Here is a 27107-nt window from a genome sequence, read left to right on the forward strand (position 1 = left end):
AATCAGCTCTAACAATATGACAAAGCTTCTAAATAAGGAACAACGAGGTGTAATTGCACAATTATGTTCACTAGAGGTTCCCACATCGAAATCATCTATTTCTCCAGATCTCCAAAAAGTCTTGGACAATCATTCCAAGGTATTTGAGACTCCCAAAGGTCTCCCACCTATTCGTGATCATGATCATGCTATTCATTTGATTCCAGGAAGTGTTCCACCAAACATCAGGCCGTACAAATATCCCTATGCCCAAAAGAGTGAAATTGAACATATGGTTGCAGAAATGCTAGAGGCTGGTATAATTCAACCTAGTCAAAGTTCTTTCTCTGCTCCAGTAGTATTGGTGCACAAGAAGGATGGATCATGGAGGATGTGTCCGGATTATTGGGAGCTCAACACGCTCACTATTAAAGATAAATTTCCCATTCCTGTCATTGATGAATTATTGGATGAATTGCATGGATCAATCTATTTCACCAAGTTGGCTCTTTGTTCAAAATATCATCAAATCATAATGAAAACGGAAGACATTCTGAAAACAGCATTTAAAACTCATGAGGGTCATTATGAATTTTTGGTCATGCCTTTTGGCCTTACCAATGCACCTTCCACATTTCAAGGTTTGATGAATTCCATATTCAAACCCTTCCTTAGAAAATTTATGTTAGTATTTTTTGATGATATGCTAATCTACAACAAGTTTTGGAAGGATCATGTTGAACATGTTGACAAGGTGCTCAAACTATTGGAGGAGAAACAATTATATGCAAAAAGCTCCAAATGTTTCTTTGGAGTACAAGAGGTGGAATATCTGGATCATATTTTATCTCATGAAGGTCTTAAGGTAGACCCTAGCAAAATTAAAGCCATTAAGGAATGGAAAATCCCCACATCCATAAAGCATCTACGAGGATTTCTCGGGTTGACAGGGTATTATCGCAAGTTTGTTAAGAATTATGGGAGAATAGCAGCACCTCTAACAACATTATTGAAGAAAGATGCATTTTCATGGACTCCAGAAGCAAGAAAGGCCTTCGAACATCTTAAAGAGGCAATGTGCCAAGCACCGGTCTTAGCTACGTCGAACTTCACAAAAACCTTTATTATGGAATGTGATGCTTCAGGAAATGGAATTGGTGTTGTTTTAATGCAAGATGAAAGACCCATTGCTTTTGAAAGTCGTCCAATCAAGGGAAAGTATTTACAAAAAGCTATTTATGAGAAGGAAATGTTAGCACTACTACATGCACTTAAGAAATGGCGACCCTACTTAATGGGAAGACACTTCAAGGTAAAAACGGATCATGATAGTCTTAAATACATTTTAGAACAAAGATTATCCTCTGAAGAGCAACAAAAATGGGTCACAAAGATGTTGGATTATGACTTTGAAATCATCTACAAAAAAGGGAAACAAAATGTTGTGGCAGATGCACTCTCAAGAAAGGACGAAGATGTGGAAGCATTGTTGTGCGCCATTTCTATTATCCAACCAGATTGGATAAACGAAACAAGGGAGGAATGGAATAATCACGAAGAAGTGTGGGCACTCATTCAAAAGTTACAACAAGATTCTAGTACATCTGATACATTCAGCTAGAAAAATGATTCGTTATGGTACAAAGATCGCTTATACTTATGTAAGAATTCCCAACTCAAACAAAAGATTATTATGGAATTGCAAACAACTCCCTTGGGAGGGCACTCGGGATTTTTAAAAACTTACCACAGGGTTAAGAAGGAATTTTTTTGGGATGGCCTTAAATCGAATATTCAAAAGTTTGTGGCGGAATGTTTGGTTTTCCAACAAAATAAAATTGAAACAATTAAGACGTCAGGTCTATTGCAACCTTTATCCATTCCAAGCCAATGTTGAGAGGAGGTTTCAATGGATTTTATCACAAGTTTACCCAAGTCCGAAGGAAAGAGTGTCATCATGGTGGTAGTTGACAGACTTACCAAGTATGCACACTTTTGTGCATTATCACATCCATTTAAAGCCAATACAGTTTCTATTGCATTTAGGAAACAATTCAAAAGCTACACGGAAACCCAAACATTATTGTAAGCGACAGAGATCCCATTTTCACTAGAATTTTTTGGACAGAATTATTTTCTTGTCTCTGTACTCAGTTAGCTCATAGCTCATCTTATCATCCTCAATATGATGGGCAAACTAAGATAGTAAACAAATGTTTGGAATGATATCTTCATTGCTTTGTATCTGATAAACAGACACAATGGGTCAAATGGTTGCCTCTGGCTGAATGGTGGTATAACACTTCCTTCCATACTGCCGCAAAAATGACCCCATTTATGGCACTTTATGGATATCATCCACCATCCATCACATCATATTTAAGAGAAAAATCTAAGGTTCAAGCAGTGGAACATCACATCGAGCATCAAAAACAAGTTCTCCAACTCTTAAAGGATAACCTCACGTTGGCGCAAAATAGAATGAAACAACAAGTAGATCAACATCGCAGCAAAAGAAGTTTTGATGTAGGTGACTGGGTATTCCTATGACTACAACCATATAAACAAATGTCCCTCAAGCAAGCTAAGAAGGATAATAAATTATCACCAAAGTATTATGGTTCGTACAAGGTGTTACAAAAGATTGGTACTATGGCATACAAATTGGAGCTTCCTGCAGCTTCTCAAGTGCACCCAGTTTTCCATGTTTCATGTTTAAAGAAGGTTATAGGTGACAAGCTCCCAGTTCAAACAATATTGCCAGAACTTGATGAGGAAGGAAAAATTATATTGGAACCAAAGGCAGTCACAGAAACAATAACTCGACAGCTACGAAATCGATCAATTTCAGAGTACCTCATCAAGTGGAAGAACTTATCCGCTAAAGATTCCACATGGGAGGATGAGAATTTTATACAGAAGCATCCAGAACTACTCAAGCGTTGAGGACAACACTTTTTTGAAGGAGGGGCATGTTAGGTCCCTATAATACCAGTGATTCCCCCATTACTATTGTCGTTGTATCTCTTATTATTATTGTTTTGCCCCTATTGTCCCCATATTGTTATTATTGTGCCCCATAGAATCCCTCTATTGTTATTTTTGTGCCTTTATATTATTATTGTTAGGTCAACTTGGCTATATTGTGACCCTTAGACTCCTATATATATAAAGGAGGTTTTTTCATTTGAATCATCTAAGAATTGTTCTTTTGTGTAATGTAAAGAAGGTTGCCCCCTCGAGGAGGCTTATTTCTAAGGCGTTAATCTATCTTTTCTATCCTTTTGTGAGCTGGTTTCATAACAGGTCTATTGTTCATCATTTGGTTGCTCCTTAGTCGAAGGTTGTATTGCACGAAGACAAGATCATTTAACCGTTTTTGTTCTAAATGGTTTCTCTTCTTGTTGTGTATGCACTCAAAAACAGACCAATTGCGCTCACAACCTGAAGCACTGCAAGTTTGGCTAAGGACTCTAACTGCAAACTTTTGCAATTGAGGACACTAGCCGCCAAATGATTCCCACCAATCTGCTACAAAGAAAAAGACATTAATTATTAACTTAATTCATTTCATACTTATTTACAAGTACTTAGAGACAATTTGAATTGAAAATTTATAAACAATTGAACTTTAAAAGAAAAACACATTGGAATTGCTTACTTGGTTGATCCACGTCCCTTGCCATCTTTGCCAAGTTTTTGCCAAAAGTACCTATTGCATACTGAAAAGAGTAAGTTGTCTATGTATTTCCAACCGGTCTGAATGGTTAAGGACCATGCACTCCAAGCAATCATACAATCCATATCTGATCTCCCCAACCTGCAGATCTCCTAGTCGAGCTTTATAATGATACTTTGGGTTAAAAAAATACCCAACTGCATGTCTAAGACAATGGAGTTGATTGTTCCATCTGTTATCAATGATCTCCCATATACGCCCATATTTAGCTAACTTTTCATTGTAAGTTGTCTGTATCTGCTCCTTTGCCTGATCAATAGCCTCATAAATGTAGCCCATGGCCAAATTTTCCCCATCAACCATCCGTAACACCTTAACAAGGGGCTTGGTAATTTTCACAAGCTCTGCAGACCTTTTCCAAAAATAATAGTCAAAACTTTCCTTTTGGTGTCTTTGTCATCTTGTATATGAACCCACAGAGATGAAGTCCATCCTCAAAAGAAAACATTTTCTGCAAGTATTTTTGTTGAGAATTGAGATATCGCAATGTGAGGAAGTGAGTTGCAAATCTTGTAATTGCAAGCCTAACAAGCTCTTTGCCCACAGTGTTTTTCCTCATTAGGCTCAATACCCATGAGTGGTTGTAGATGTATTTTATAATGCACTTGGTATGCTCTACAGTGTTTTTTACCCACTCCACTTTGCCGATATCCTCAAGCATGAGGTCTATGCAATGTGCAACACATAGAGTCCAAAACATGGTCTTATATTTGGTCTCAAGCATCTTTCCAGCAAGAATATAGTTTGAGGCATTATCTATGATGACCTGCACAACAATCTGCTCAGTGTTGCAGGAAACGTCCCCCCCCCCCCGGGTCAAATGCGCAATCCGTGTCCTGTACGGATCCGTGGAGGATCTGCCCTCCGAAACGCGTTTCACCGAAATGTGGATCGGGTTGAAGAATGCGGTTCCTACCATTTCGGAACCTTATGGCCCGATCCGTGTTTCGGTTTTTTCTGAAATGTGTTTCGATTTTTTCCAATCCCGTTTCGGTTTTTTGGATCCATGTTTCGGTTTTTCCGAAATGCGTTTCGTATGGAGATAATTAAGCAACTATATGCTTAGCACTGGTCCATTTGGGAGCATGCATGCAATTAGCGATTCCAGGATGATGATGATCAAGTTAAGAAGCAACCCCCATCTGGTCCCTTGGTTCCTAGGTTCCATGGTTCAACACCGACAGCACGCGGTTCATCTTCATCAATTTCAGTGCCACAACTTCCACATGCACCATCTTCTTCATTGCCACCACATGGAGGCCCACCGCCACGTTCTCTTCATGGTGGAAGGAGGAGAGATTAGTAGATATATTCACAATTTACTACTTTTGTCATAGATTAATCATTAGACTTGTAGGCTTGTGAATTTGAACCCTTTTGTCTTGGCAGCGACCAAGTGACCTATTTTGTAAACATTATTATTTGAATTTTGGACATGAAAAATGTTGACAATTGTTCACTTGCTAGATAAATCATAATATGCTCTATGTTTTATGTTTTATGTTTTATAATATGCTTAAAATTTAAATGTTTTATGTTTTATAATATGCTTAAAAATTTGATGTATGTTTGTAATTGCTAGAATATAGATGGTTGATGCTCGAATAATTAATCATTGATGTACATACTAGTAACTACAATGGAATCATGGATGCCATATCTATCTTGATTTATGCAAAAATATGCATGTTTTCATGTCTTCTACAACTAATTTGGTATTTGGGATGTTTATTTTGAATATAAATGCAAAAAAATAAAAAATATATATATTCCGCAGACGCTTCGCTTCCTAGATTTTTGGAAAATGACGCTTCCACGTCCCCGCTTTCAAAAAACATCCCCGCTTCGTGCAACATTGATTCTGCTCACCCACTTGTTGAATAATGTCATCCAAAAGCTCAAATAGAAGGGTTGCATTCTTCACCTTATCAAATGCATCAACCAGTGTTGTGAAAATCGCAATAATATCGCGATATTATCGTTTTATCGCGATTTTTTCCCGAAGCCAATATTATCGCGAGTAATAATCGCGGATTTTTTTTATATGCGATTTTTTCCCAATTTATCGCGGATAGTCCGAGCAGCGCGGTTTTTATAAGGCAAAAGTCGATTTTTTTAATTTCATTTGCACAGTTAGGCGCGCGAAGGGCAGTGGAGTGTTGGAGAGGGCTTGGAGATTTTGCTTGGAGAGGATTGGAGCTATTTGAAGTGCGTGGAGGAGAAAATCAAGAGGAGGAGACCGATTATCTCCATAGAAACGGTATGGGCACCAATTTTTTTTGTTTTTATTGTTTTAAAACATTGTTTATGTGTTTTTCATTGTTTTTGGTTGGGTAACTTGGGTTTGGAATGGGGTTTATGAAATTTGCCCAATGTAAATTTTTTTTAGTTTTTTTGGTTGGGTTTGGAATGGGGTTTTTGATGTATTGTTTTTTTAGTTTTTTTGGTTGGGTTTGGAATGGGGTTTCTTAAAAGTTAAAATGTATGTAATTTTTTTAGTTTTTGTACAATGTAAAAATTAAAATACTAAATTGTAAGTTTGTAACTTGTAAATACTAAATTGTAATCCTTATTTTCCCATAGGTTCACAACTTCACCAAAACACCATTCAAGTTTTCAACTTCAAAGTTCAAAAACAAACATGCCAAGGAAATTGGACCCTTTCTGGGAATTTGGTGAACCTAAAGCTCCAAATGATAGACTAAACTTGAATTGCAAGTTGTGTGGCCACCCTATGTCTAAGGGGGTGTACAAATTGAAGTATCACCTTGCACAAATCCCTGGATTTAATGTGGGGCCTTGCACAAATACAAATCCTGAACTCATCCGAAGAGCCATGAAAGCATTGGAAAATTTAGACCAGAATAGAGAGGCCAAAGAAGAAATGAAAAGGCAACTAAAAAAGTCAACTGAAACAAATGGCATTGGTTCTACTGCAACATCAACCAATCTGGTAGCTGCCACATCATTTTTTGTTCCTCGAACCACACCTAGTTCACAGCCATCTATCAGTTCAATGCTAAAAAGAACTGAGAAAGAACAAGCTGACAAGTTGCTGGCAAAATTTCTCCTCTGGAGTGATATTCCTTTCAGTGTTGTAAGGAATAATCCATTTTTCCAACCTGCTATTGATGCTATTGCAATTGTTGGCCCAGGGTACAAAATCCCTTCTTATCATGATTTCAGAGGACGGATTCTTCAAAATGAAAAGCTTGACTGCACCCAAAGATTGGAGGATTTTAGGGCATCATGGGCACAAACAGGATGCACTGTTATGTCAGATGGTTGGACTGACCAAAGAGGAGAACCCTTATAAACTTCTTGGTTAGTTGTCCCAAGGGGACTATGTTTATCAAATCTGTTGATGCATCTGCACAAATCAAAGATGCAAGAAATTTATGTGATTTGCTAGATGTGTTTATTTTGAAGGTGGGTGCAGAAAATGTTGTCCAAGTCATAACAGACAATGCTGCAAATTATGTTGCTGCTGGCAGAATTCTTATGGATAGGCATCCTCGTTTATTTTGGACACCTTGTGTTGCACACTGTATTGATTCGATGTTGGAGAACATAGGGAAAATTCCCTTTGTCAAAGATATTGTTGATTCATCCAAAAGCATTACAAAATTTATATATAACCATACATCTGTGCTTAGCTTGATGAGAAGATTCACCAACAACAAAGAATTGGTGCGCCCCACCATTCAACGGTTTGCCACCAGTTTCATATCTCTTCAATCTCTCTTGAATTCTATGTGGGATGTGAAGAGAATGTTTCTTTCAGAGGAGTGGCGTGCTTTGCCAATGACCCGCAAACCAGAGGGAGAGATCTGCAAGGGAGAGGTCGTATGCAGATTAGTTTCATACCAGGAAGACTTCTGGGTGGGAGTGCAGGAGGTGTGTGTCGTTACTGAACCTTTGGTAAAGGTTTTTTGGTTGGTTGATGGTGAGAAGCCCGCAATGGGCTATTTATATGAGGCCATGGACAGGGCCAAAGAAGCCATTCGGACCTACTATGATGATAAGGGAGATGATGGGTTTCAGAGACAACTCCTCCTATGGGGAGTGATTGATGAGCGAGGGAACAACACACTCCATCGTCCCATTCAAGCCATTGGGCTTTTCTTGAACCCCGCATTTTCTTACGCATGTGGGTTTGTATTTGATGCTGAGGTCATGGATGGATTCTTATCCTGTGTCCAGAAGATGGTGCGATCTCCAACAGAACGTATAGAGATCTCTAAAGAAATTGAGACATATAGGATGGCAGGTGGTACATTTGGCTTTGAGATGGTTGTCATTGATAGGATGATTAAAATGCTAGGTATTTTTTAGTTTGTAACTTTGTTTCAAATTTCATTGTCTCTTCAAATTCCATTTTTTCTTATGTTTATTTAAAATTTTATTTCTAATTTTGTTGTAGATGCATGGTGGAGAATGTATGGTGGCAAGGTACCCCTTCTGCAAAAGCTTGCCATTTGCATCCTCAGCCAAACATGTAGCTCCTCAGGATGTGAGCGCAACTAGAGTGTATTTGAAAAAAATACACAACAAGAAGCGCAACAGGTTAACATTTAACATTTAAAATATTGCAAATTTCCAAATAATTTTTTGAACTCATTAAACAATATTTTTTTGATACTTATTAATTATTATTTCATGATCTTTGTACAGGTTGGAGTCCCAGCGACTTAATGACATGGTCTACGTCTACTACAATCTTCGATTGTGGGTGAGGCAACTTCAGAGGCCACCTGATGTGGAGGCCATCTCATTGGATGGGATTGACACCACTGCTGCATGGAGGGTTGAGGCCGAGAGGCCTCTCATGGAATCTGCTGATGATTGGTTAGTGCAAGATGTAGTGGAGGGGGAGGAGGAGCAGGAGCAGGAGGAGGAGAAGGAACAGGAGGAGGAGGTGACACCACCTGCCCGAGCTACCCCTGCCACCAATAGAGGATGTGGTCTACCTCCTATAGCTCCTACTTCTAGTTCTTCAGCTTCTAGAGCACAGCAAACTCCACTACCAACTCCACCAGCGCCAACATCTACATCTAGAGGGAAAGGGAAAGTTGTGGCATTTTCTCGCAAGAGGGGTAGAGGAAATCAATAGGATTAGACTTTAGTTATTTTCTTCATTTTATTGTATATGACATTATGACATGATGAGATACACTATTATATTTTTTGTTGATATTTTGAGGCTGAGTTGGGACTCGGGAGTCAGGACTTACTATTCAAGACATGATTCAATGTTATGTGTGATTTTAGCACTAGAAATGATATTAAACATCTTATATATTAGTTCTTTTATCATATTTATGTGTCAATGTATTTATTTTATGTTGTAGATGGTTTAGATATTAAAAAAAATTGGAAAAAAAAATGAAAAAAAAATGAATATTTTTGTACCAAATGATTTTTTCCCGATAATTACGATTTTTTCCGATTTTTTCCTCGTGCCGATATTATCCCAATAACGATTAATGCAACATTGGCATCAACTGATCTCAAAAACATGGTTCCTTGAGGGCAAAAAACAAGGAACAACCTGTTTTGAGCCATGACTCTTTATACTCAGCCAAATACTCATCAATGGAACAAATCTCTTTTTGCAAAAGAGCCCCCTCAAGTCATGCACAGTAGGGCCTTTGAAGCCCTTTCCTGTAGCTATAATAGAGTCCCACATAGATTGGTAATAAGGTGAGCAAGCAACATTAAATGGGATATATGCATCATACCACCATCTATTAATGTTTTGAAAAGAAGATTCTTTGCATTGTTTTTTCCAATGGCCATCCAAAGTGGGATGACCTTATAACTCTGGATGTTCGTCCTCTTTGTTCCTTTAGATTATTGGCCTTGATGATAATACCCAAGCACAAGAGGAACATAGTGAAAGGGGTCATTGGTGGAAGGGATAGAAGAGGAGTCTTGAATCTCAAAATCATCACACCCACTTTCTTTCATGGCTTATAAAATTTCCTTCTTGCAATTTTTTCTTAGATAGCCTTCTCGCTAGCCTTATTCTCCTCAAACTTCTCAAACTTGGCAAGGTATCCTACCCTAACAGGACCTATCACTTTCTTTGGTGCATCACATAGTTTTACTTGGCCTCTTATCCCAGCCAAGTGTTGTTTGAATCTGAGAATACCCCCACCCCAATAGATTTATCACAGAATTTGCATATCATTTTTCCATCAATCACATCACAATAAGCCCATGCACTGTCCTTGGCTTTTGGAGGCACAGTGGCTAGAAATATTTGAAATTTGCAAAGAAATCTGCCAAATAAAAAAATTTGCAGCTAAGAAAAATGGAAAATATAAGATAAATTTGGGAAAAAATTGGGAATATTTAGCGTACAAAATTTGATAGCATAGAACTAAAGATTTGATAACAATGTAGCATTGAACACAAAAAAATTAAATACATGGACAACAGTGAAATGTGGATTTTTTCAAGTGAAAAATTTTTACCTTGAAATGCAAACTAGCTTCCTTAGCCTCCTCTTGAAGATGTCAACTCTACTAACAAATACAAACTATCTCCAAAATAGTTCCAAGTCCAACTCCAAGCCTCCAAGATGACTATTCCAGCAAAAAATCAACACTCTCCAAGCTCCCAATGAAACTCACAAACACTCCAAATGAGATGTGTGAGGCAAATGAGAGGGGAGACCTCCTTTATTGGCTTGGAGGGGATGTTTTTGGAGGGAAACAACCCTTAGTTTCCCTGCAAACCACCTCACAAGCTTCCAAAAAACTGCCCAGTGACTTCACAGCTGGCGTGGCCATGAACCGGCCGGTTTATGATGGAGCCGGCTGGTTTACCCATAAACCGATCAGTTCTGTCATAAACCAGTCGGTTAGGCCTGGTTTTTCTAAAAAAAGCCGAAATGGTGGCTCTGACTGGGTTTTTTGGCCTATCTGGATGGTTAAGCCAGTGAACCGGCTGGTTTGACCAGTTTCCGGTTCAGACCGACCGGTTTTTAATACTATGAGCCACATGACATATGATAAAAGTAAAAGAGCTGTTTGATAGCCTAACCCAATGGGACTGAGAATTGCATGTGGAGTTTGGTGTTGATACCAAACATGTAGTGAAGGAGGTTGTGTTAAACTTTGGATAACATGTTCTTTGCTTAGGTCAGATACTTCAAATGGCTCATTGAAGAGCTTCCTTATCCAATTGTCTTCATAGTAAGGCATACCTGTTGCTACATGCATTCAGCTCAATAGTGCTTCTAGAGCAACCGAATTAAGAGATATAGCATTAGATGTGTTTTTTTTCATCCATCACACTGCCAACAGAGCCAGCATGGAATCTTAGATTCCAGCAGTAGAATCACAGAGATATTTCAATGAGCAGTTATCCAATATGAGAGGCCCATCCATAGATCGATTCATAGCGATACATATGACTGATAGGGTGTTTAATCAAGAACAACAGGGATCCCACAAGGAATGCATATGCAGACCAGTGGCTCCTCCATCTCATCAGGCCTTTAAGTGTAGAAAACAAGACTAGGTCTTTCTAAAAAGTCAATTAATAAATGAGAGGGTCATAAATCGGCATCTTTATATTACAATTTACATGTCTTGTCGATAACTCCCTTTGAATATAGAGACAGTGACCTTGCCAAAACATGAGCCACCTGAAACTTGTCTTTTTCCTGCTACAGTCTCTTAGGTCCATGTGCCAAAGTCATCAATCATGATTATGCAGCTTTTCAACTAAAAGGGATATATCAAAGGCATCATCAGAATCATAATCAGTGCTCATGTATCGCCTTTATCGGGAAAGAAGAGTCGTCGTGCTATTTTATAGCTCCCTCTGAAGTCTTACTTCAATTGATCATTTATCTTTAAGACAAGACTTTATCATGTTGCAACTATATCAGCTAACTTGTCCTGACCCCTCTGAAGTCTTACTTCAATTGATCATTTATCTTTAAGACAAGACTTTATCATGTTGCAACTATATCATCTAACTTGTCCTGACCGTCCCTTTCAACAATGAATTCAACTTAGCAGAATCATACAAGAACTTCTATCTATATGAAGACACAAAGAGATTTGCTCTGAATTTTACCTAACTGTCTTGGATACAATGCTTTCCAACACTGGTCCTTTATTATTATGTAAAGGATGAATCTCGACAATAATTAAAAGCTTCACAAGTTGGGTATATGTCCTATCCCCGGACTTCTTGTAATAATATCCCATTTTTCAAGAGTGGTTACAATATCTGTGATTCCTCTATCTGTTGATGGGCATTGATTGATCTCCTGAAAGTTCTTTGACAGATATTCCATAAGACTGCAGTCGATTAGACAAGATCCCAACCATTTCTGCAATCAGTGCATTCATAGGTGCAATATAAACAGCTTTGAACTTTATTCAAATCAATAGAACCATCTGCGCCTCTATTGAGAGCAATCTGTTGAAGTATGGTTAACATGGCAACATTGGTTTTCCCAGCACCAGTGGGTGCACACAAGAGCAAATTCTCAGGCGTAAACAGGGCAATTTCGTATACTTTGCTCTGCACTCTGTTCAGTTGCTTCATTCCAGAAAAAACGGGTTGTGCCCAATCCAGCATATCTGATATGTTCACAAGTTCCTCTCCTTCAGCAAATGGTTTCGGCTTCTGCGCAGGGACATGAACTTCCTCATAACCCTTCCTTGTGGTCCTATATGAACCCGGAGGTAGCTCACACCTCTTGTTTGCCATCAACAAACCTCCTTGATGGAATGAAATGCTCTTAAGATCTGGCATCTACCTCTGTCCCTTTAACCAACTATTCTCCATAGCACCACTGCCTCCATCTCGATCCATAAAAAGTTAGCAGATAGACCATATAAAACTGGATTACGTAACATACGAATATAAAGATAGGTGTAGCATAGCCATGTGCATGCCTCCCTTGCATTTTGGACTGTTCTCAGTACAATCTCTGCATTTAAATTATCTACTAGCTTTGACACAAACCAGCACTCAATTGGCAATTGCCGATTCATAATATTGTCCTGTGATTATTATTCCTTCTCCATAGGAATCATACTATGGCCTTCCGGCACGACCAAGCATCTGCATAATATCTAACGAACTGAGTTCAGTTCATGCACCTTTCTTAGGATTGTAAATTTGAGTTCCTTTTTTCACTGGTTCGGTCTTTGTTTGGAGAATCCCCAGGCTAGCTCTGTCTTCCTTCAGAAAACATCCAAGTGTGTCATTTGCAAGGGCTGCATCTCTAATAGCACGAGTTGTCTTTGCTGTTTCTTTTCCGAAATGCACAAAGACCAAAACTTAATGGTTGCCAGCAATAGCCATCACCTTTTTGTAACACACATCATTCATTAACTGAAATTCTGGAGTGGCTTCTTGACAGTGATTCCAATATATTGTTGAGCCAACGGGCAAGGCCTGTAACTGTCAAAATTTTATAACCCATCTTACTTGACCCTCAAAAACAGGGCCACATCCTCATAATTTTGAAGTGTTGCAGCCAATCCCTCCAATAGAATCATTTCCTGAGTATTCTCGATTGCCAGCTAAATCAGCCTTGGACTAGCAGGTCTCACCAACAGAAAATAAATTGCAGCATCACGTGACATCTGGATCTATATATATGTATATATATATGCCTTCATAGACTTAGCTGTCAAATTGCTGCATGGAGGTGGGTCCCTTGTCCCACAAACAAGGGGGTCTCATACACCAATTTGGTGTCTGGCTTGGCCGTGACTTTAAAATTCGATAATATATATATATATATATATATATTGCAGCATCACGTGACATCTGGATCTATATATATATGTATATATATATGCCTTCATAGACTTAGCTGTCAAATTGCTGCATGGAGGTGGGTCCCTTGTCCCACAAACAAGGGGGTCTCATACACCAATTTGGTGTCTGGCTTGGCCGTGACTTTAAAATTCGATAATATATATATATATATATATATATATTTCACCCTATTCTCATATCAATGACATACTAACTACCTCTGGCCAACGTGGGGGGTGTTACAATATGGTACCATGTCAGATGTCAGAGAAAGTCCTTCGAGCTTAAGCTGTTAAATGTACGCTTGAAGCAAATCATTAATCTTTGCACTGGGCTCTTCCAAACTCTCCTTAACCAGAATTGGTACTTGATCTAACAGCTTTGCAAGTTCCATCTTTTCTTCTTCACTTATTGATACATACTTAAACTCTTCACTTGAAGAAAATAATCGGCATAGCTCAATGTCACCCATTGTCGGCTTCAGATGTTAATTATAAGTAGCCATTGTACCATTAGTTATGCGTCCTAGATCAGTAACTTGAAAATATCCACTCTTTCAATCATATTCCACCAGATTGGTTTTGTCCAAGATTGTTGCCGAATGAATCAAATCTTCTCTCCTCTCTTCCACAGTATTGTCTTTCTGTTTTACTCCAGCTTGGGCTTGTCCTCACCTGAGCTTTGATACCATGTTAAATTTCCGAGATAACATGTTCTTTGATTAGGTCAGATACATCATTATATTATAAACCCATTAGCAATTCTTATTCCATTAGTAATCATAGTAACTGAAGAAAGAACAGAAGACAAGCCAAGACAAGAGAACACAGGAATTGGCTCAAGCTAAGGAAAAACCCCAAGACGGGAAACCCTTTATCAGTTCTTCTTATTATTAATATCAAAAATTCAGCAGAGAGAGAGACAGTACAATAACATCGACTCGCCGTTTGACAATCTAATCACAATGTACTTAGACAAGAAGATGGCCCAATCAATCCTCAGTTTTGACAAAACATGCTTCAGGAGCTACTACAATACTGATCACTGGTTGGGGTTTACTGTTAACCTGCGATACCTTCTTTCCTCCTCTTTCAGACTTCCACAATCACTGCGGTTGAGCCTCTAATCCTCTCTACTCTTCTTTGCTGTCAATATAGGCTGGTGATTAGTGCTTTGGCTAGACATCCACCGTCCTGAGCAAGAGAAATAGACCAGCTGCCTATTCTGTAGCACTGAAATACCTCTCGGCCTTGTGGCTCCAAGACAAATAGGGCTGCAACCTACCTGTGACACCATATAAAGAGAGCAGTCTGCTGAAGGAGAGATCCATACCCAGAAGTCATGCCAAAACATCATTCAGAATAGCCCTAAAGCATGCAGATAGCTGCCTTCTATTAACTCGGACTTGAGGGAGACAAATTAACCAAGGAACAAACCCAAACAATTTGTCCTCCTGCTTCTCCAAGCTGCAGCTCCCTCATAAGTATCACACAAGATGTTGGATGTGTGTAACGAGGTTGGAGAATGCTCATATATATACAATTTGACAAGACGGTTTGTCCTTATGGAGGTGAAGCCGACCTTGACAATTGTGGAGGCAAATTCAAATTTCAAATTTCAAATTTTCCCGCCTTGATAAGGTCATGCCTTATAGAATTCCTTTTGAATAAATAAATATTTTTCCTTATCCAAATTTGGAGATCTTTAGATCGATTTTGATCCCTCTCGAAAAGAGGATTTTAATGCAATAATCATCTCCATCAAATGAGTTATCCCAAGGTGGAATTTGGCCCTAGTTGCCAATTTTAACAGGTTGGAACAGTGATATTCCAATGCGAGTCAAGAGGCAGGTTGGAAGTGAAGGACGTGCTATGGGTCCCGAAGCTCAGGTGGAGTCTGCTCTCAGTCTCTATGATAGAGAAATGGGTTTGGTATAGTGTTCCAAGATGGACAGGCACTAATCAAACCCATGGGATCTAGCTCAGACAATGGCCACACCATTGGAGTTAGACAGAGTAACTTGTACAGGATAAAGGGCCAGCCTATTCGAGCAACGGCAAGACGCAGAATAGTGACAGACAACAAGGAGCAGGTAGCCCCAAAGGTTGAGCAGTTTAGAGGGAGTGGACCTTCAAGTTCAAGTGGGGAGGAGCAATCAAGGGATCCTACCAAGTCTATCAAGAAGGTCTCTTGCTATGAGATGACCTTACAGGATATTCAGGAGCAAGAGGCTTCTAGAAACAAGTCTTTGAGGATGATTCGAAACTAGGTGGCAGGGAGGATTTCAACTTAGAAGGAGCAGCCATGGCAGCGAGATTGGAGCTAGTCTTAGCCTCTAGGTCGCATATGTACCTCCCTCGCTAAGAGGGAGTGTTGATGTTTACAGCTTGGGAAATGGGTAGGTACTTCTACAGATGCCTAAGTGTCTAAGTGTGTAGAAGTTGCCCAAAGTCTCCTTAAGACACTTGCTCAAGTATGAGTAAGTTGTTATTGTAACTTAGCTTAAGTCTAACTTAGGAAAAGCACATAATTGATTATGTTGCCTATTGAGCTAAAAAAGCTTAGGAGAAAGAAAGCATTTACTTTAGTGATTATGCTTTACTCTCAATCGTTGACCTCAACTGAGGCGAGATCTAATCCCAATTGTCAATCACTTTGGAGGTTAGGGTTAGAGATTTAGCTCAATGTAAAGTTATAAAAGGCTAAAGCAAGGTTGTGGAGAGAAGGACACACCATACAGCAACACAAGCCATTAAGAGGGATGTTCTCAAGTGATGAGTGTGATACTGAAGTGTGTTGGGTCCGAGGAAGGTGCAGGGGTTCAGCATAGGAGATCAAGATCAGCCAAGCAGATTAGGACAGAGCTTGGGCCTGATCAGCAGGATCAAATACAGGGTATGTTGTAACCGTAAATTTCTCAACTGGGCCACTATCCCTAGATGGGAGCATTCTAATTAAGATTTAATGAACTGATTTGATTTGACAGAATTTGTATGTGTCACATGCGATTGAGCTTGGTTGTATTTTTCTTCCACTGAACTATCGTGTTAAAAACCTAGTTGTGCTTTTATTCAGTAGATCTATGATAAATCTGCTAGGAACTAACCAATATACTACCCCTGTAATATGGTTTACATACTCCTCTCTTACTTCCCCTGAACCTAATCTCTATATCACTCTTCAGCATGTGATCTATGGTTTTGCATGCCTGTAGCCTTACAGGTTAATGGTTTTCCAGTTATACTCATGCTCTGTCCTGTTCAGAATTTTGTACACTACTGTATTGACCTCCTTTTAAATATATTAAAACAAAAAATCTTCACTGATCAAAAAACTAAAAAGATATCAAGAGCTCATGACAAGAAGAGTGCTTAGCAGAGACTCACTCAATGCAACTACAAAGTAACATTATTGAAGCTGCAGACAGAACAATCTACATCCTGATGGCGAATCCTCAATAGTGAAAGACGACTTGAAAGAATTAATTGAGAAAGCATTCAAAGAACTTGCAAAGAAAGATGGGGAATACAATGTTGCCATTTCTGAAGCTTCAAAACAATTGCAGGAAACTGAAGAAAGCTTCAAAAAGGAAATTTTTTAGAAAGAAGAGAACTGGAGAGCAGTGCTTTCTGATAAAAAAAATCTTGAAGCTAGTGTTATGAAGATGAATAATGAAATTCAGGTGATAAACGTAGAAATACAGGCAGTTTGTAGAGCTTGTAATTTGGAAAGGATGAGATTTTATCACAAATTGTAGCAGCAAGAAAAGAAACTGGCGAGATCAGTAAAGGTAGCCAAATGGCAAAACAGGCATGGAATTCTATTAAGGAGAACCTATTTTTATCCATTGGCAATATATGAGAAAAAAAAATCGACAAGACGTCTATGCAAATGAGAGAAATTTACTTCAATATAGAGAAGAAAAAGTTTAGTTGGAATCTGAATTTAACGAATCCAAGGCAATGTGTGTGAAAATACTTTAGAAAACTGCAGACAGACATTTGTGGCATTCTGAAACAAGAAATTTGGAAAGCAATCTAGGAGAGATGCAAACAAGGCTTGACTCGATGGCTAGTGAAAGGGAATTGTTGAGTCAAAAAAATAGAGAGCTAAGCACTGAAGCAGAGTCCTTCAGGGCCCAGCTCAATGAAAATAATGATAAAATGGATCATCTGTAAGATCAGCCTTCATCATTTGCTGCTGCAAAAATGTTCCTTGATGCAGAAAACGGCTCTTTACAAGCTGAATAATAGAAGAATGTTGGTTCCAGAAGAAGAAGATGTAAGCCTCAAGGGCCAGATTGCCAATTAAGGGGGTTGGAAACAACCTTGGATTCTCTCAATGAGAATAAGGACCACAGCAGTGAAGAAAGAGAGTCGGATAGTTGATTTACATTATAAGTTTTCACATTAAGCATCTGCCAGCTTTTATCAACAAAAAGTGCCCTTCCTAAGTGGGAATATTTCCATCGAAATGACATCAAATATACCAAAACTGTTATTAAGAAAAGGATAGTGTTAATTTCAGAGCTAGTCACCAAATTTATAGATATTAGCAGGCTACAGAACAGTACAGTTTTACCAATTCTGCTTCAGACTGTCATTCCAAGGTAGATACTCCACTCAACTATGCAAAAGTCAAGAAATACACATAGGGGACGTTTTTCTTCCATCTCTTCATTTACTACATGAGCATGAGGAGAACAGATGACAAGTTTGAACATTCAGACAACATGAATAATTACCTGATACTTCTCAATAGCTTTCCGATCTTCTTCAATATGTTTGGACTCTTGCTCTAACTTCCGTGCAACATAATCCTTAACAACAGAAAGTGTGAGATATGGATTCTTAGCAAGAATCTGCAAAACAATAATAGGTGGTAAGATATCATCCCTTTCAATGTACACCAGCACTTCTTTAACTTCTTTTGAACAATCTTCACCAAGCTCTCCAAAGTACTTGAGCACATCAGCCCAAAGAGATGGATCTCCACCCCTGCTTGAATCACCCAGCCTCTTGCAACAAGCAATCAATCCTTCATAGTCTGAATCTTGCATATAACAAGATATAACTTCTTTGTAAAGTTTCATTTTCTCATATAGAAATAATCGACCTTCCTTAAACTGATGCATTTCAGAAAGAACAACTGCAAGATCAACATCATAACGAGGATGATCCTCATGAGAAGGCCATGCACTCTTAAGCAAGGCCAATCCCTTTTTCAGCCTTTCTGTACGTTCATCTGTATCTACAGGTTCATGTCCCTTTCCATTCATGTCCTTACCCCTATTTCCACTACTTGGCAATCCAAAAATGTTCCTGCTTGAACCAACTGCAGAAGTGTCCATACTCCGGACAATAGATCGGGAAAACGATGGGGCACAAAGATCATCAGACAAGTACAGCTCCAAAAGAGTGTTATGGATTTCAACATGGGAAGGGGAGTCCTTGACCTTACTGATGTATTTCTCGAGGAAAATCATGAGATATAAGGGATGGTCAAGAAAAATATTTATAAAATCAATTGGTGAAGGCAACTTTCCAGGAATGAGATTGTCAGAAACATTGGTGGCTGATCCACCATCACCAGTGCAAAGTTTCATAAGAATGGCAATAGTCTGATCTGATTTGTGCTCAACAAGAATCTTACCATATTCCTTGACTGTAATTGCAGCTTGAATTGTTTCAAGGCTTGAGATATACTCCAAAGCCTCATCATAACTCCCAAGATCCTCTAATAGTATCTTTAAATACCATTCATGCTTCCCAGCCTTTTTTGCAACATACATTGCATGTTCATGATATCCTGCCCCACGACAAACTTTTACAGCTGTTTCAACATCGAACCGGTGCTCACCTTCACCTTTAATAAACTCATCCAACTTTGCCACATCCTTGAGTTTTGTGTAACAATTCAAGAGAAGAGTCGTATGATCTTTGGAGGCCAAACCTTTCTCATGTAATTTTTCCAAGTAACTAGTAAGATTATAAATGCGCTGGGCATCAAGAAACTTTTGAATGACATATGAAGGTTCTAGTTGACCAATAGTACGAATGTATTGTGCCATGGCTTCATCATAGTCTTGTTTGCTATACAAGTGATCTGCATATTTGCGCAGTACTTCAGCTGTGGCTGCTGCATCTGCTTGTTGACTTTGGACAAGATTTATGGCAACAGTATATAAATTCTTTTTGAAAAGCATGTCCAGTTTACTTTCCATGTCTTTCTCTCCTATGCATAAAACCTTATGATCTCTTGTTAAGAGGATAATATTACCCCACTCACAAAGCATGTGTGTCACTTCTTCAACTGGTAAGCTGTAGGCAATCAAACGATTTTTCAGGTCATAAATATTGAAAACATTCCTACTTGTCCTTTGATCTGCAATAACAGACAAGAGGTATCCACGAAACCATCCAAGAAAGAGCTTTTCTCCCTCAAACGCCCAGCAAGGGCCTCGCCCATCAACTTCATAAAAATACACAGCCTCAGTCCGCCCAATAACCAGTTCCTGATAGACAGCAGAAAATTCCATGTTATTAAAAAATATTTTTTATCCTAAGAAAACAATAATGTTTAGACATTCAATGATTTGTTTTACAATTTACCTTCTATCTAAATTGACCTTGAGAATATAGAAGGACAAACTGTGTTAGTGGATTACCTGGTTATCACTCATGCTAACACTATTACTTCCACATCCAATCTGATCTAAGACGTGCCTCCTGGGTGGCTGGTGATGCATATCAAAAAGGCTCACTGAAGTTGTTGTTACAACAAAAAGCTGAAGAGCTGGGCCTTCAACTCGGAATCCTAGTCCTGTCACAGGAGATCGACTGCCATTTGAAGATTCTTCAACTTCTAGCTTTGTTCGTACAATACGTTCACGAGCAACATCTCCTTTTATACAATAAATATAACCGGTCTCTAGTCCTATTGAGATCATTAATATTGGAGGTGCCTCTTCAAATACTAGAAATGATGTAATCTGCAAAAGATGAAGATAATACATCAAAGCTGTACCAGAATATTTGCAAACTATAGACAAGCTTCCATCACATCAACTTTATTTGTTTTTCTGTGTAACACACATTCCAAATTTGCAAGGAGAAGCTGCCATTAGAAACCAAATTTGTTCTGTTGGGACTTCAACTAAAAGCAAAAACAATTACAAGAAAACAAAATACAAGTACTTTAAAAAGAATATTTCAAATTGACATTAATGATACCTTTGCTTCAGGAAATTGGTTGGTAAAAATTCGCAGAATTTGGATGCAAGTAGGGCCTGTGGTACTTGATCCCTCTGACTGCATTTTATCCAGGTCAAAGACCTTGAGACACATTGCTGAAAGCTGAGGTGATGCTGTTTCATCTTCTCCTATAGTTACCAGTATATTCCGTTGCTGCATGGTCCAAAAAACACATCAAACATATCCACATGGCTTTGTTACCCTTGAGGTTTCTGGGAATAGCACGATGCAATACAAACCTAGAGATTCCAGTTTCAACTTGCTTTGTACATATCATATTAAGAAGAAAATGTATCCTCGGATAAAGAGACTACTATAGATATGTTCAGCAATAAAATGAAGCAAACATTATAAAACACTACATCAATTTGAACTCAATCTGACCTAGTAGTACCTTAATGCAGTAGCCATGCATAAAATTAGAAGATGCCCATGCAAATAAAGTTCATACAGTTATCATGTAAATTTAAATTAGTTATAACGCCTCCTACAACTAGAAATTCGAATTACAAAATATTTGCTCAGCTTTGAAATTATAGTAAACACAAGAAGCCTACTTGTGTCCAATGATATTTGAAAAATAAACAAATGCCTACTTACATAAAGCTCAACTCTACAAGTCATAATTTAACAGAAGTGCCAACAAAGGGTGAAGGAAAGAAACACTTCCTAGAGATGATACCAAATCCATGTCTGCATTAACAGTCTAATTCATAAGAGACAGATTCATAGAATCAAGATAAGACCTAAAAGGGAAATGTCTGTAGAAAATCTTTAAGAAATGTTCAATGCATATCTGTTTAAACAATGGAAGAGGGTAAGTGCACCCTAAATTTACAAATGAGAAATGAAAACCATGGCTGGTGCTCAATGGTAACACTTAATAGCAATTATTCAATTGCTACATATCCTGTTACAGAGAAAAAATTGCAGACCATCACAAACATAGAGCTCAGATGAAGGATTCCCACCTGTAAGATTTTTTATGAAACTAGATAAACACTCGAGAAATTTCTACATAGTATGCATAGACAATAATGTCCTATAGTCAGGTCAAGTGTCACAGATCTGCCACACAACAGTACATGCCTATTTATAACAAGCCCAACATAACTCTTAGAGTGACCTGGATGATATATGTTATAAAATATGGCCTGTGTGGCAATTGACCTGTCAATGAAAGAAAAGAGGTCTAAAACCCTCAGAGCTAATGCTCAAGAGCAAATGAATTGATCCACACTTGATGATCCAAAATGAATTCATCCCTCTCATATTTATAGATTTCCTAGAAGGGATCTTCTTTTAAAATGATTGGGTAATCTTTAACCCAAGCCCCAATTTTGGGTCCCTTTGTCCAGTTGCCCCAAAACTTGCCCAACAATGGTAATTTTTGGGGGTTTTCCCCTTTTTGGAGGACTATAACGTGTGGGGATATCACATGTAGGCCTACCTCCGATGCGATATATCGGAGATCACTGATCGGGGGTCCGTCCGGCCTTTGGTCTAAGTCCGCCCTTTGCACCTCTTCTGATGCGATTTCCTTAAGGAGCCTTTAAGTCCATTTTCTAAGAAATGCCTCCTTTTCTAAGGATAATGGGAATCTTCTTATTGCGATAACTTCTTCATCCGAAGTCCATTTTAGCCCATTCAAATTGCATTAGATTCAGATTGAAGAGATCTATGCAATGGGACTATTCCCAAGAGCATCCTTTGACTTTCATCTGACCCGGATTTACAAAGGGTTTGTGCCATTTGGCACCTTTTACCTCTTATATGAAGTCTTTTATTCTTAGAGGTTTATCCAAGTCCCATTTTGGATCAGTAGGTAAGCACCCATTGAGTGCTTCTAGGTTTGTCATAGAATTATGAAGTCAAAAGAGTCACTGTCTTACATGTAAGACACCTTTGAGCATGTTGTATCTTGTAAAGAATTTTTTTGTAAAGTCAAAAGTGTCATAAAGACCCTCCAAGACCTTGTCAAACCAGCAACACCAACTTGGCTCACATGAAAGAGCAAGTCGGCCTCATGAAGGGCTATTCGACCACCTTGTGAAGCCTACCTATATATAAGAACTCGACCTCACCAAAGGGACACTCATCAAGTTCGTTGAAGCACAAGAGAAGCCTCATACCTAGCGAAGAAAGGAAGAGATAAAAGGAAGCAAAAACTGAATTTGAAAGGGACTGTTTTAGGGCCAGATTTCCCACATGTGCGAAAGAACTAGGGCAACCATTATTGTAGCAAGGCCGAAAATTACAGTCATACTAGAGGGCCGAAATCAAGAAGAAAAGGGATCTTATTGCAAGCCAAGTAGCAAAGGAAGAAGCAACTCCTCAAGTGAAGGAAGAAAATGATGTATTTCACCATCTTATACCCACACGTGCCAATCTAGGGTTTCTGTAGTAAGGCCAAGTTGCAGTCAAAAATTTGTTGGAGAAGTTGTTGGGGAAGTTACTAGGGTCAAAATTGCTGGGAAATTGTTGTGGACGAAGTTGCTGGAAAAGTTGTTGTAGTCGAAATTGCTAGAAGGAAAGCTCATCCAGGAGGAAGGATTGACTTGGTCTTGGAGGGGTCTTTGACAAGGGTCTTAGGTCTTGGAATTCGTCATTTGAAGTTCTATAAGAAGAGAAGAGTTCTTGTGGGTTTTCCTCTCAAGGGAAGAGGTTTTGGCCTTGGCTTATAGCCTATATCTTGTGTCCTCTTGTCTTATTATTTCATTGTTTGTTCGATGTCTGATGATAGAGAACACTAATAATAATCAAGGGAAAGAAGAATCTAATCAAGTTAAGTAAAAATACATCACAAGCAGTTATCAAAGTAAGAGAAATCACCTAATATTGCTGCCCCTAGATTTCTCAACATGGTATCAAAGCTAAGGTGAAAAGACAAGAAGAGGCTGCTTGAAGATCATCCACTTGAAAGAAGGATACATAAGGGCCAAGCAAACTAAGGAGCATCAAGGAGGACAATCCATCACATCACAAGGATCGCGTCATCACAAAAGAAAGAAGACCTCAAAAACCCCTACCTCATTCAAATAAGGACTCTACACTTAAGCATTCCTGGGAAGCTCTCATCATTTAAAGGAAGCTAGAAGTAGCATTGCCATCATCATCAAAGAAGTCAAGGCCATCTCCCTCACATTGAAGAAAGAATCTCATCTTCAACATCTTTGAAGAAGGGAATCTCTCTTGAAGAAGAAGTATTGTCATCTTTGAAGAAGTAAGACATCATCAAGGAAACAATCATCATCAAGAAGACATCCTCAATAATCAACATTATCAAGAAGGCATCAAGTTGAATATATTATCATGAAGGAACATCTTCACTTGACAAGTAAGTATCTTTATATTTATGTCTGAATCTACTATCAACATGACTTCATTCTGCAAGGAAAGCAACAAATTGGTTGGGTCATCAAATTTCCTTGCATGGAAGAAGAGGATAGATTTGATCCTCATAGAGAATGAAGTTATTGAATATATTAAGGGTTCAGTCGCCAAGCCTTCTCAAGAGCAATCTCAAGCACTGTCAAAGTATATGAAAGGGGAAGTAAGGGCTCAAAGAATCCTTATAGAATCAATCAAGGATTCCCTCATCACTTATGTAGCAAAGTTAGAGAAATTGAAAGGTATCTATGAAAAGTTGGTAGAATTGTTTTCTGTAAGTATTGCGGGAGAAGTCATATAATTGAGAACTGAATTATACAAAATGAAGGTGTTTAAGGATGAAGGAGTAGTGTCATACCTTATGAGGGTATCTCAAATAAGAGATCAACCACAAGAATTAGGAGAAATAATGACCACCGTTGTGCTCAATGCACTACCTGATGAATGGGGCAACTTTGTATCAAGTATCTATGGAAAGAAGGAATCCACTCCATTCAGTGAACTATGGTCATTATGTAAGATTGAAGAAACTAGGTTGAAGGCAAAGAGTGATGTTGGATCAAGTGAACAAACTCAAGCATATGCAGCTATGACTAGAAAGAAAGGAAAGTTTGGAAAGTTTGATCCCCCGAAAAAGAAGAAGCTCGACTTGTCAAAGATTCAATGCTATGAATGTAATGAATATGGGCATTTCAAGAGGAATTGTCCTAAACTCAAGAAGGACAACAAGAAGAGAAAGGAAAGAAATGAAGCCCATATCACTGCAGAAGTAGAATAGTTTGAAAAGAAGAAGACAAAGGATGAAGTGAAAGAACTCTACTATGACTGAGATAACCTTCTACATTTAATTTTTTTCAAGTTTATAAAAGATAGTGGTCATGATGGAAAGCATCACAAGTATGATAGGATGCATTATATCTGAGATAGAGATGGCATCATCATAGAGGCATGGAAGGATAGCCGAAGTAGAAGTTCATATAGTTGAAATTGTCATCATGATGAAGAGAAAGTAGCTCATTGGAAGAATATAAGGGCAACCGAAGTAGCAATCTATATGGTTGGAGAAAGTCATCTAGCAAGATAGAAGATAAAGAGATCACGACACATCATCATCATTAAAAAGGAGCATTTGGAGAATGAGGATCATTAAGATCCTCCATTGGAATCTTTGTTAGAAGATTCACCTCTACTTAAGAAGAAGCAAGTGTCTCGCAAATGGTCTACATTCCACATTATGTGGGATCTACAAGTTAAAAGGATGATGGTATGATGACAAAGATGTGTAGCATGACAAGTTGGTTGAAGTACTTTCATCTTCAAGCAAGGAAAGGAAGCTGCCCGAAGGAAGTCTAGATGGCCACATGAAGGAAGAGGTATGTATATATTTGATAGATAGATAAAGTCATGTCATCATATGGTTGCAGATAGAATGGGTAGAATGCTCTATCTCTTGAGCATGATAAAAGAAGAAGAAACTCTTCCTTTAGAAAGATACATGAAGGCATGTAGACAATATGCCTTGAACTCTTCTACATATTGACGTGATATGACCTCATGGAGAATATGAGGTGGTTGGCATTCATAGTTCCTATGATGAAGGAACTATGTATAGACGATCTTGTGGAAGCAATATGTGAAGAGAAGGTGAAAGAAGAGTTTGTGAAAGATGTATCTATAGTCACATAAGATAAGATAAGTGATCAACATCTAAGAACAAGAAGGATTAGCTATGACATCTCCATGAAGAAGGTATGAAGACCTTGATAGGTATGTTGGAAAAGGAAAACCTTGGTAATGTGTGTCTTGGAGATGGATTCATACATGTGCAGGATGTTGATGTTGCAAGAAGCTGATGTCATGACGAAAGACCATCATAAAAAGGTAACTTTGATTTGATGTTCATTTGGATTTTTGAAAACATCTGGTTGGGTTGTTAATAGTTATAGGGCTACTGAAAGAAGGTTGTAGAAGTCACCTACAACTAATACTCATGTGATTGGATGGAAGATCCTGAAAGAAACATGACTTGGAAGAGGTAGTTGTATGAAGAAAAGCTAGATGTGGACTAGAAGATCACTTTCCGATGAAGAGAAGGATGACATGACTATTGGTTCAACACTATGGTTCGTTGAAGGGAAAGTGATGGAGAAGATGGCCGATGCCCTACGATAAAGTAATGATGAAGAAGGCTCCATGATGAAGAAGATGAAGTTCATGACATGATGCAGAAAGAGGAGCCCTACAAGCAGCTGATAGTACCATGATCTCCACCAAAGAGTAGATAGTTGTTGTTGGAAACAAGTCCCTAGTTGAGAGGGAGCTTGGGCAAGTCCCTTGTTAAAAGGGAGCTTGGGAATATTCCTTTTATAGGAATGTGTAGATCCTCCCTAGTTGAGAGGGAGAGATAGACACATCATTCTTGTCTTCATGTTATGAAGAAAGAATGGAGGATTGGGTAAGCATCTGAGATTGATTTTGATACTCTTTGAGGATGTGGTAGGGCATCCAATAGGCAAGAGTAGTCGAAGAGGAAATTCCTTGAGGATGTGTTATTCCAAGACATGAATGGTCCTAAAAGGACATACCTTGTGAACATCTGGATGGGGTATGTGCTTTGAGAGATAATGATGAAAGGTATCTATTAGTAATTGGTCTCATCAACATTGTGCTTTTATCTTGTGGAGAGATAGAGCTGTTAGTGAAGGCCTTTCTATATGACAGTTCTGGTTGATATGATGAGATGCACTGATATAAGTTGACATGATAGCTTATGAGATGGCTTACCAATTTGACTCTTCTTATTAGAATTGTTCAGTATGAGAATGTCCAAGTACCGTGTATGGATTATGAATACCTCCCTAGTTAAGAGGGAGTGTTGAAATGTGTAACTAGGTTCGGTCTTCTTTATGTTTATTAATCATGATTTTATATATCTGATATTAAAGAGA

The 27107-nt window shown here is 38.5% G+C and overlaps 1 protein-coding gene across 1 annotated transcript in view; it reads right to left on the minus strand.

The window, feature by feature from the left end:
* Positions 1-27107, minus strand: part of VPS11 (vacuolar protein sorting 11) — an 87209-nt gene that overhangs the window by 28123 nt on the left and 31979 nt on the right. Inside the window, exons 2-4 of the mRNA XM_089377039.1 lie at positions 20749-20922; positions 20184-20507; positions 18261-20030 (exon numbers count right to left, since the gene is read on the minus strand). Of these exons, the coding sequence (XP_089233165.1) occupies positions 18261-20030; positions 20184-20507; positions 20749-20922 (2268 nt within the window). The remainder of the gene's footprint in view (positions 1-18260; positions 20031-20183; positions 20508-20748; positions 20923-27107) is intronic.

This window comes from Pinus tabuliformis, chromosome J, assembly GCF_031772625.1.
Source record: "Pinus tabuliformis cultivar Carrire ecotype Pingquan chromosome J, CPIR1, whole genome shotgun sequence".
Classification (NCBI taxonomy): Eukaryota; Viridiplantae; Streptophyta; class Pinopsida; order Pinales; family Pinaceae; genus Pinus; species Pinus tabuliformis.